The following is a 12,894-nucleotide window of genomic DNA, read 5'->3' as shown; positions in this document are numbered from 1 at the left end:
CTCTCAACATCATCCTCCTTACATAAAACACTTGTTGACCTGTTTGAGTCAATTCATATCAATTCAGCATTTTCTCAGGCACATGACAATGTGTCAGCAGGTCATTGCATGGTCCTTGGGACGCATCCTGGGCCAAGGGGCAACGGTCCCCGGGATACATCCTGGGCCAAGGGGCAACGGTCCCCTGGACACATCCTGGGCCAAGGGGCAACGGTCCCCGGGACACATCCTGGGCCAAGGGGCAACGGTTCCCGGGACACATCCTGGGCCAAGGGCAACGGTCCCCGGGACACATCCTGGGCCAAGGGGCAACGGTCCCCGGGACACATCCTGGGCCGAGAGCCAACGGTCCCCGGGACACATCCTGGGCCGAGAGCCAACGGTCCCCGGGACACATCCTGGGCCGAGGGGCAACGGTCCCCGGGACACATCCTGGGCCAAGGGGCAACGGTCCCCGGGACACATCCTGGGCCAAGGGGCAACGGTCCCCGGGACACATCCTGGGCCAAGGGGCAACGGTCCCCGGGACACATCCTGGGCCGAGAGCCAACGGTCCCCGGGACACATCCTGGGCCAAGGGGCAACGGTCCGCGTTATACAACCCTGACAAAAGGAGCAATGTCTTCAGTACATTTTTGGGCGAGAAGCGGTTGTCCTCTGTACTTGTTATTGGTGTTCTGGATGAAAGAAGTGACGTCTTCACTACGTGTTGTTGGTGGTCCTTGTACATGTTCTGGGGAGAAGTGATATCTTTAGTCCATGTTAAGGGTGACAGAAGCAATGTCCTTGGTGTAGGGGACGTCACTCCTAATCATGTTCTGGGTAAGTAATGATGTTCTGAGTTTGGAAAGAAGTTATTCTGCAGATGATCTGGTCGGGAGAAGTGAACATCTACCGAGATTAAAACTCAAGAACCTCCCTTTTTACACAGACTATCGAGAACCTAAGCGTGAAGCAGGACTCTACTAAGGACCTACCACATACAATATCTCCTGACGATATCACTCCCCTCATACAGTGAATCTACCAAGAGATTTCATTCTTCCAACTTTTACTCCAGTCACAGTCAACAAGTCCCAACCAGAACATCTTCACTTCTTTCAATGAGAGGAGCTCAACTTTACTGACAAGTAAAACCTGAAACAGAGATGGTGCTACCCGAGCCCCGAAACTTGTACCAATGGTTTCCCAAGGTGTAATATAATAGGGGAAATGGAGTCACCAACCGGAAAATAATGGAAGGGACTATTACACGTTGTTGTGATAACCCAAGAATATAGAGCACTGGCAATCCCTCCATAGAGGAGAAGCGCCATCAAGCGACTTGGAGTCGGCTCATGTCAAAGTCGCTGGGAATACGGTCAGTGCACAGACCTACAGGTCACAATCATCACTCAACACAAATGAAAGGAGCGAGGAGAAGACAAGACGCCAGCGGTTACCTCAGACAGTTCTCCCAGTAATTGCTGCCAATGAAGAGAGAGAGAATCTGCAGTTATATACAATCCAAGAGTCCGAGGGTCACACCACACACAGCAGATCCACAAGAGAGATCCGAGGGTCACGCCACACACAGCAGATCCACAAGGGAGATCTGAGGGTCACACCACACACAGCAGATCAACGAGAGAGATCCGAGGGTCACACCACACACAGCAGATCCATGAGAGAGATCCGAGGGTCACGCCACACACAGCAGATCCACGAGGGAGATCCGAGGGTCACACCACACACAGCAGATCAACGAGAGAGATCCGAGGGTCACACCACACACAGCAGATCAACGAGAGAGATCCGAGGGTCACACCACACACAGCAGATCCATGAGAGATCCGAGGGTCACGCCACACACAGCAGATCCACGAGAGAGATCCGAGGGTCACGCCACACACAGCAGATCCACGAGGGAGATCCGAGGGTCACCCCACACACAGCAGATCCACGAGAGAGATCCGAGGGTCACCCCACACGCAGCAGATCCACGAGAGATCCGAGGGTCACACCACACGCAGCAGATCCACGAGAGATCCGAGGGTCACACCACACGCAGCAGATCCACGAGGGAAATCCGAGGGTCACGCCACACACAGCAGATCCACGAGAGATCCATGGATCCACCCGCAGCAGCTCTACCACCCTCCCGCAGCAGCTCTACCACCCTCCCGCAGCAGCTCTACCACCCTCCCGCAGCAGCTCTACCACCCTCCCGCAGCAGCTCTACCACCCTCCCGCAGCAGCTCTACCACCCTCCCGCAGCAGCTCTACCACCCTCCCGCAGCAGCTCTCCCACCTCCCGCAGCAGCTCTCCCACCTCCCGCAGCAGCTCTCCCACCTTCAATCTACTGAGTATATTACTATAGGGAGAAGGTGGGTGCTCACAGATTGCACCGAGCAGAAGATCAGGTCCAGGAAGCAGAAGGAGAAAAGCCTAATCTATAGGGATCATGCAGGGGCACACGCTGGGGTCATACCTTGAAGATCTCAAATTCCTTCTTTGGCATCAAAAGCTTTTACCAGAGAATAACCAACGACAATGGTCAGAACCGGAACCAATCAAAACACACAGATTGTGGATCACATGTAAAACGTGGAGGAAAATCTATTGTACAGGAAATCCGTAATCACTAAAATCCTATAACGTGATATAGTAGATCACAAATATATAAAAGGTACTTACTGTATATAGGAGATCCTAACCCTAAATGACCTACTGCACACAATAACTACCTGGGATCTCACTGATCTACTATACACAATAACTACCTGGGATCTTAGTGATCTACTATACACAATAACTATCTGGGATCTCACTGATCTACTATACACAATAACTACCTGGGATCTCACTGATCTACTATACACAATAACTACCTGGGATCTCACTGATCTCCTATACACAATAACTACCTGGGATCTCAGTGATCTACTATACACAGTGACTACCTGGGATCTCACTGATCTACTATACACAATAACTACCTGGGATCTCAGTGATCTACTATACACAATAACTACCTGGGATCTCAGTGATCTACTATACACAGTGACTACCTGGGATCTCACTGATCTACTATACACAATAACTACCTGGGATCTCAGTGATCTACTATACACAATAACTACCTGGGATCTCAGTGATCTACTATACACAGTGACTCCCTGGGATCTCACTGATCTACTATACACAGTGACTACCTGGGATCTCACTGATCTACTATACACAATAACTACCTGGGATCTCAGTGATCTACTATACACAATAACTACCTGGGATCTTAGTGATCTACTATACACAATAACTACCTGGGATCTCACTGATCTACTATACACAATAACTACCTGGGATCTCACTGATCTACTATACACAATAACTACCTGGGATCTCAGTGATCTACTATACACAGTGACTCCCTGGGATCTCACTGATCTACTATACACAGTGACTACCTGGGATCTCAGTGATCTACTACACACAATAACTACCTGGGATCTCAGTGATCTACTATACACAGTGACTACCTGGGATCTCACTGATCTACTATACACAATAACTACCTGGGATCTCAGTGATCTACTATACACAATAACTACCTGGGATCTCACTGATCTACTATACACAATAACTACCTGGGATCTCAGTGATCTACTATACACAATAACTACCTGGGATCTCACTGATCTACTATACACAGCGACTACCTGGGATCTCACTGATCTCCTATACACAATAACTACCTGGGATCTCACTGATCTACTATACACAATAACTACCTGGGATCTCAGTGATCTACTATATACAATAACTACCTGGGATCTCACTGATCTCCTATACACAATAACTACCTGGGATCTCACTGATCTCCTATACACAATAACTACCTGGGATCTCACTGATCTCCTATACACAATAACTACCTGGGATCTCACTGATCTCCTATACACAATAACTACCTGGGATCTCACTGATCTACTATACACAATAACTACCTGGGATCTCAGTGATCTACTATATACAATAACTACCTGGGATCTCACTGATCTACTATACACAATATCTACCTGGGATCTCACTGATCTACTATACACAATAACTACCTGGGATCTCACTGATCTACTATATACAATAACTACCTGGGATCTCACTGATCTACTATATACAATAACTACCTGGGATCTCACTGATCTCCTATACACAATAACTACCTGGGATCTCACTGATCTCCTATACACAATAACTACCTGGGATCTCACTGATCTACTATACACAATAACTACCTGGGATCTCACTGATCTACTATACACAATAACTACCTGGGATCTCAGTGATCTACTATACACAATAACTACCTGGGATCTCAGTGATCTACTATACACAATAACTACCTGGGATCTCACTGATCTACTATACACAATAACTACCTGGGATCTCACTGATCTACTATACACAATAACTACCTGGGATCTCAGTGATCTACTATACACAGTGACTACCTGGGATCTCACTGATCTACTATACACAATAACTACCTGGGATCTCAGTGATCTACTATACACAATAACTACCTGGGATCTCACTGATCTACTATACACAATAACTACCTGGGATCTCACTGATCTACTATATACAATAACTACCTGGGATCTCACTGATCTACTATACACAATAACTACCTGGGATCTCACTGATCTACTATACACAATAACTACCTGGGATCTCACTGATCTACTATACACAATAACTACCTGGGATCTCACTGATCTACTATACACAATAACTACCTGGGATCTCACTGATCTACTATACACAATAACTACCTGGGATCTCACTGATCTACTATACACAATAACTACCTGGGATCTCAGTGATCTACTATACACAGTGACTACCTGGGATCTCACTGATCTACTATACACAATAACTACCTGGGATCTCAGTGATCTACTATACACAATAACTACCTGGGATCTCACTGATCTACTATACACAATAACTACCTGGGATCTCACTGATCTACTATATACAATAACTACCTGGGATCTCACTGATCTACTATACACAATAACTACCTGGGATCTCACTGATCTACTATATACAATAACTACCTGGGATCTCACTGATCTACTATATACAATAACTACCTGGGATCTCACTGATCTCCTATACACAATAACTACCTGGGATCTCACTGATCTACTATATACAATAACTACCTGGGATCTCACTGATCTACTATACACAATAACTACCTGGGATCTCACTGATCTCCTATACACAATAACTACCTGGGATCTCACTGATCTACTATACACAATAACTACCTGGGATCTCACTGATCTACTATACACAATAACTACCTGGGATCTCACTGATCTCCTATACACAATAACTACCTGGGATCTCAGTGATCTACTATACACAATAACTACCTGGGATCTCACTGATCTACTATACACAATAACTACCTGGGATCTCACTGATCTACTATACACAATAACTACCTGGGATCTCACTGATCTACTATACACAATAACTACCTGGGATCTCACTGATCTCCTATACACAATAACTACCTGGGATCTCACTGATCTACTATACACAATAACTACCTGGGATCTCAGTGATCTACTATACACAATAACTACCTGGGATCTCACTGATCTCCTATACACAATAACTACCTGGGATCTCACTGATCTCCTATACACAATAACTACCTGGGATCTCAGTGATCTACTATACACAATAACTACCTGGGATCTCAGTGATCTCCTATACACAATAACTACCTGGGATCTCACTGATCTACTATACACAATAACTACCTGGGATCTTAGTGATCTACTATACACAATAACTACCTGGGATCTCACTGATCTACTATACACAATAACTACCTGGGATCTTAGTGATCTACTATACACAATAACTATCTGGGATCTCACTGATCTACTATACACAATAACTACCTGGGATCTCACTGATCTACTATACACAATAACTACCTGGGATCTCACTGATCTACTATACACAATAACTACCTGGGATCTCACGGATCTACTATACACAATAACTACCTGGGATCTCACTGATCTCCTATACACAATAACTACCTGGGATCTCACTGATCTCCTATACACAATAACTACCTGGGATCTCACTGATCTACTATACACAATAACTACCTGGGATCTCACTGATCTCCTATACACAATAACTACCTGGGATCTCAGTGATCTACTATACACAATAACTACCTGGGATCTCACTGATCTACTATACACAATAACTACCTGGGATCTCACTGATCTCCTATACACAATAACTACCTGGGATCTCACTGATCTACTATACACAATAACTACCTGGGATCTCACTGATCTACTATACACAATAACTACCTGGGATCTCACTGATCTCCTATACACAATAACTACCTGGGATCTCACTGATCTCCTATACACAATAACTACCTGGGATCTCACTGATCTACTATACACAATTTCTACCTGGGATCTCACTGATCTACTATACACAATAACTACCTGGGATCTCACTGATCTACTATACACAATAACTACCTGGGATCTCACTGATCTACTATACACAATAACTACCTGGGATCTCAGTGATCTACTATATACAATAACTACCTGGGATCTCAGTGATCTACTATACACAATAACTACCTGGGATCTCACTGATCTACTATACACAATAACTACCTGGGATCTCACTGATCTACTATATACAATAACTACCTGGGATCTCACTGATCTACTATACACAATAACTACCTGGGATCTCACTGATCTCCTATACACAATAACTACCTGGGATCTCAGTGATCTACTATACACAATAACTACCTGGGATCTCACTGATCTACTATACACAATAACTACCTGGGATCTCACTGATCTCCTATACACAATAACTACCTGGGATCTCACTGATCTACTATACACAATAACTACCTGGGATCTCACTGATCTCCTATACACAATAACTACCTGGGATCTCACTGATCTACTATACACAATAACTACCTGGGATCTCACTGATCTCCTATACACAATAACTACCTGGGATCTCACTGATCTCCTATACACAATAACTACCTGGGATCTCACTGATCTACTATATACAATAACTACCTGGGATCTCACTGATCTACTATACACAATAACTACCTGGGATCTCACTGATCTACTATACACAATAACTACCTGGGATCTCACTGATCTACTATACACAATAACTACCTGGGATCTCAGTGATCTACTATACACAATAACTACCTGGGATCTCACTGATCTACTATACACAATAACTACCTGGGATCTCACTGATCTCCTATACACAATAACTACCTGGGATCTCAGTGATCTACTATACACAATAACTACCTGGGATCTCTGTGATCTCCTATACACAATAACTACCTGGGATCTCACTGATCTCCTATACACAATAACTACCTGGGATCTCACTGATCTCCTATACACAATAACTACCTGGGATCTCACTGATCTCCTATACACAATAACTACCTGGGATCTCAGTGATCTACTATACACAATAACTACCTGGGATCTCAGTGATCTACTATACACAATAACTACCTGGGATCTCAGTGATCTCCTATACACAATAACTACCTGGGATCTCAGTGATCTCCTATACACAATAACTACCTGGGATCTCAGTGATCTACTATACACAATAACTACCTGGGATCTCACTGATCTCCTATACACAATAACTACCTGGGATCTCACTGATCTACTATACACAATAACTACCTGGGATCTCACTGATCTCCTATACACAATAACTACCTGGGATCTCACTGATCTCCTATACACAATAACTACCTGGGATCTCAGTGATCTACTACACACAATAACTACCTGGGATCTCACTGATCTCCTATACACAATAACTACCTGGGATCTCACTGATCTACTATATACAATAACTACCTGGGATCTCACTGATCTACTATACACAATAACTACCTGGGATCTCACTGATCTCCTATACACAATAACTACCTGGGATCTCAGTGATCTACTATACACAATAACTACCTGGGATCTCACTGATCTACTATACACAATAACTACCTGGGATCTCACTGATCTCCTATACACAATAACTACCTGGGATCTCACTGATCTACTATACACAATAACTACCTGGGATCTCACTGATCTACTATACACAATAACTACCTGGGATCTCACTGATCTACTATACACAATAACTACCTGGGATCTCACTGATCTACTATACACAATAACTACCTGGGATCTGACTGATCTACTATACACAATAACTACCTGGGATCTCACTGATCTCCTATACACAATAACTACCTGGGATCTCAGTGATCTCCTATACACAATAACTACCTGGGATCTCACTGATCTACTATACACAATAACTACCTGGGATCTCACTGATCTACTATACACAATAACTACCTGGGATCTGACTGATCTACTATACACAATAACTACCTGGGATCTGACTGATCTCCTATACACAATAACTACCTGGGATCTCACTGATCTACTATACACAATAACTACCTGGGATCTCACTGATCTACTATACACACTGCTCATGATGTCTGTGATCTACTATATATAGTCCTATCCAATAACTGGCCAATCATGGGGCCACCCCAAGAAGCTGTGAGAAGTATATAGTATCTACATGCACATTATATACAGTCACTATATGTGAAGAGACTATGGCCTCCTTCTTCCCTGTACATTATCGGCAGCAGGAAGGAAAGCAGTAACCCTGATCCCCAGAAATCCTAGGGGTACAGAAGGCTGTGGGGTACCTGGATTGTCTGGCTGTAGACCGGCTCTGAACGCCCCAATTGTGATGGCTCCTCGGGTTTCATTACTCCCAGGATGTTGTTTGGCACAAATCCAGAAGAACCGCTGGAATTTCTCACCTTCCACCACTGCTTTCTATCATCCATGACCTGAAACGTAAGGTGAGAAGCTGCTGGAAGCCGGGAACCATGCACCCGCTGCATCAGAGGGGTCATCACCCTGAGCCTTATTCGCGTCATAGACAATAGGCAAAGACCTTGCGAGGGCCCACCCTCGGCTCCACTGACCTCGCGAGGGCAACTGACTGGATAATACAATACTTAACCTCCCAGGCAGAGACTTACAGCTGCATTAACCAAGTTTCTCATGCTGGAGACCTCCTCCCTCTGCATCGGCAGAGGTGTTGCATTTGCGGGAGGGGTGGATCTTGCATAGGCGGCCACCATCAATGACTGCAGTGCCATCGGACCGCTGAAAGCGCCTTCTGGTACCCAATAGTGTATTTACAGTGGAGTAGCAAAGTGAACAATGATTCAACTGTTTGCCGCTGCCCTAAAGGCCCAAACATCTGCCGCCTGAGGCGAGATGAGAATGGCAGAGGCAGCCCTGCCCATGCATATGCAACACCCCAGCCAACGCATAGGCAAGGTGGTAGTTACAAATGGCACCCTCTCCATATTACGATCAATCTGGTGAGCCTGTGCAACTCATCCAGAAGATAATTCTAGGAGAATTTTGTGTAATTGCAGCTGTTTATTCTACCTGGCAAGGCAACAGTTAACTGGTGTATGTAATTATCTAATGAGGTTTCTGGAAGGTGATTGGAGAGGTGCTACCACCTGACCAGGGGAGTATACAGTCATGGCCAAAAGTTCTGAGAATGATACAAATGTAAAATTTTACAAAGTCTCCTGCATCAGGTGTTATAATGGTAATTTGCATATTCTCCAGAATGTTATAAAGAGGGATCAGCTTAACAGCAATTCATTGCAAAGTCAATATTTGCCTAGAAAATGAACTTTTCCCCCCAAAACACATTTCCCCTTCATTGCAGGCGCCTTAGGCGGAGCAGCTGCCATGGTGTCAGTGATGTCTCCAGTAACACAGCTGCGGGGGCTGATGAGGACAGGGCTGGAGATCAGTCTGTCAGGATTAGGTAACAATCACACCCCTGGACACTTTTCAAGGAGGCTGGTGCTTGGCATCATTGTTTCTCTTCTGTTACCCATGGTTATCTCTAAAGAAACATGTGCAGTCATCATTGCACTGCACAAAACTGGCCGAACAGGGAAGAGTATCGCAGCGAGAAAGATTGCACCTCAGTCACCGATCTATCGCATCATCAAGGAATTCAAGGAGAGAGGCTCCATTGTTACCAAAAAGGCTCCAGGAGCCCAAGAAGGACCAGCAAGCGCCAGGAGCGTCTCTTACAAGTGTCTCAGCTTGGGGGTGGGGCTCCCAGCATCGCAGAGCTCAGGAATGGCAGCAGCAGGTGTGAGGCATCTGCAGGCACTGTGACACTGCGGAGACTCCTGGAGCAAGGCCTGGTGTCCAGGAGGGCAGCACAGAAGCCGCTTCTCTCCAGAAACCATCAGGGACAGACTGATATTCTGCAGGAGCTGCAGGGAGTGGACGCTGAGGACTGGGGGTAAGTTATTTCTCTGATGAATCCCCTTTCCGATTGTTGGGAGAAGACAAGGTGAGCGATGCCCCCAGTCCTGTCTCCTGCACCTGTAAAGCTCCTGCAGCCATTCATGTGTGGGGGGGGGGCGGCTTCTCAGCCAAGGGAATCGCCCTAAAAACACCTCCATGAATAAAGAATGGACTAGAATGTCCTCCAGGAGCCCCTTCTCCCAACCCTCCCGGAGCAGATGGTGATGAGCAATGCCTTCTCCAGCATGATGGAGCACCTGCCATAAAGGGGAGAACTAAATGGCTCCGGGAACAGAACACAGAGATTCTGGGTCCATGGCCCGGAAACTCCCCGGATCTTATCCCATTGAGAACTTGTGGTCAATCATCAAGACTTGCTGCAGTAACTCCTTCTCACTGACAATAAAAGCTTCTGTTCCCCATAATATGATTGCACTTGTATTTCTGTATGTGATAAACATCTGACAGACCAGAGGGACACATCATGTGACAATAGAAGATTTGTGTCATTCTCAAAACTTATGGCCATGACTGTATAAACCCTTGCTGAGTGAGAGACTCCATCTTGGAGTCAGACTGAAGAGTCAAGAGAGAGTGCGAGTGAGCAGCACACCTTCAGTGCTGCCACAGACATTAATCCCAGGAACTTCTAGTGCCTCAGGCCTACTGCCTGGCACCCAGGGAAAGTCTAAAGACTTAAGCCCAGAACTGCAGCTTCCACCACTTGGACTCCATCTGAACCAGCCTCCAGGCCACCAAAAAAAGGCTAGGCCCCAGTGGGGGATGTTGCACATATATATCTGATCAATGAAATCACAGCATGTCTGCATGGAGAAAACTAGAAGTCCATGGGGGCTGCTGTGATTTCATTGATCAGATATACCTGCATGGGGTACAGTTTGCTAATGTTAAGAGGTTTAAGGACCTGTGATGATGCCAGCCCGAGGAGGCCACGTCCCCATCATCTCGCTATAGATATCCCTGGATACCAGGTAAAATTATAAAGTTGAATTTATGGGGATCTGAGGGAAACAATATTTAGCTAAAAGAAGGTTGTCAACTAGTTACCAGGGCTGTATGGGAACCTGCCACTAGCTGTAAAAAATGTGGTGACAGGTTCTCTTTAATCATTTCTTCAATCATTGGGGAGCGGTTGTTACCTCCACAATGTCATCCTTCAGCACGGAGAGCTCATTCAGGTTTCTGGCCACAAAGTCGTATCTGCAAATAGCAAACTTCATGGAGAGCGCTGCCGCCTGCTTCCTGTTGTCAAAGAAAGGTTACAAAATGATAACCAGGATCCCAGGGGTTAATGAAACCTGCTAGATTGAGAATTAACAAAGGCCTTAAGAGGGTCTCCACCACCTGACTGAGCCCCCAATGTTCTACCTCAGTTCTTCACGCAGGACACATGTCCAGGTCACATGAACATTCCCCATGCACAGATAGATTCCACCATCCAGTGTATAATATACTGGTGTCCCCATCGTGGCCTCCTCCATCCAGTGTGTGATATACTGGTGTCCCCATCGTGGTCGCCTCCATCCAGTGTGTGATATACTGGTGTCCCCATCGTGGTCTCCTCCATCCAGTGTGTAATATACTGGTGTCCCCATCGTGGTCTCCTCCTTCCAGTGTATAATATACTGGTGTCCCCATCATGGCCTCCTCTATCCAGTGTATAATATACTGGTGTCCTCATCGTGGCCTCCTCCAACCAGTGTGTGATATACTGGTGTCCCCATGGTGGCCTCCTCCATCCAGTGTGTGATATACTGGTGTCCCCATCGTGGTCTCCTCCATCCGGTGTGATATACTGGTGTCCCCATCGTGGTCTCCTCCATCCAGTGTGTGATATACTGGTGAACCCATCGTGGCCTCCTCCATCCACTGTGTAATATGCTGGTGTCCCCATCATGGCCTCCTCCATCCAGTGTATAATATACTGGTGTCCCCATCGTGGCCTCCTCCATCCAGTGTATAATATACGGATGTCCCCATCGTGGCCTCCTCCATCCAGTGTATAATAAACTGGTGTCCCCATCGTGGTCTCCTCCATCCAGTGTATAATATACTGGTGTCCCCATCGTGGTCTTCACCATCCAGTGTATAATATACTGGTGTCCCCATCATGGCCTTGTCCATCGAGTGTATAATATACTGGTGTCCCCATCGTGGTCTTCACCATCCAGTGTGTAATATACTGGTGTCCCCATCGTTGTCTCCTCCATCCAGTGTATAATACACTGGTGTCCCCATCGTGGTCTTCACCATCCAGTGTATAATATACTGGTGTCCCCATTGTGGCCTCCTCCATCCTGTGTATAATATACTGGTGTCCCCATCATGGCCTCCTCCATCCAGTATGTGATATGCTGGTGTCCCAAT

General features: G+C 45.7%; 1 protein-coding gene across 2 annotated transcripts; it reads right to left on the bottom strand.

Moving 5' to 3' along the window:
- Window positions 1–21: 21 nt before the first annotated feature.
- LOC140112699 (epidermal growth factor receptor kinase substrate 8-like) lies at window positions 22–11,973 on the bottom strand. Of its 2 annotated transcripts, XM_072132599.1 has the most exons (4): window positions 11,667–11,973; window positions 8,856–9,002; window positions 2,472–2,507; window positions 22–1,466 (listed from the first exon to the last, which is right to left on the bottom strand). In XM_072132599.1, exons 1-4 carry the CDS (start codon window positions 11,745–11,747, stop codon window positions 1,395–1,397), a joined length of 336 nt encoding a protein of 111 aa, XP_071988700.1. In that variant the 5' UTR covers window positions 11,748–11,973; the 3' UTR covers window positions 22–1,394. The 2 variants fall into 2 exon arrangements, with proteins under 2 accessions (XP_071988700.1, XP_071988701.1); XM_072132600.1 differs by lacking the exon at window positions 2,472–2,507 and having other exon boundaries at window positions 11,667–11,971.
- Window positions 11,974–12,894: the final 921 nt, after the last annotated feature.

This window comes from Engystomops pustulosus, unplaced genomic scaffold (assembly GCF_040894005.1).
Source record: "Engystomops pustulosus unplaced genomic scaffold, aEngPut4.maternal MAT_SCAFFOLD_1001, whole genome shotgun sequence".
NCBI classification, from domain to species: Eukaryota; Metazoa; Chordata; class Amphibia; order Anura; family Leptodactylidae; genus Engystomops; species Engystomops pustulosus.
This window is presented reverse-complemented; position numbering and strand designations above follow the sequence as displayed.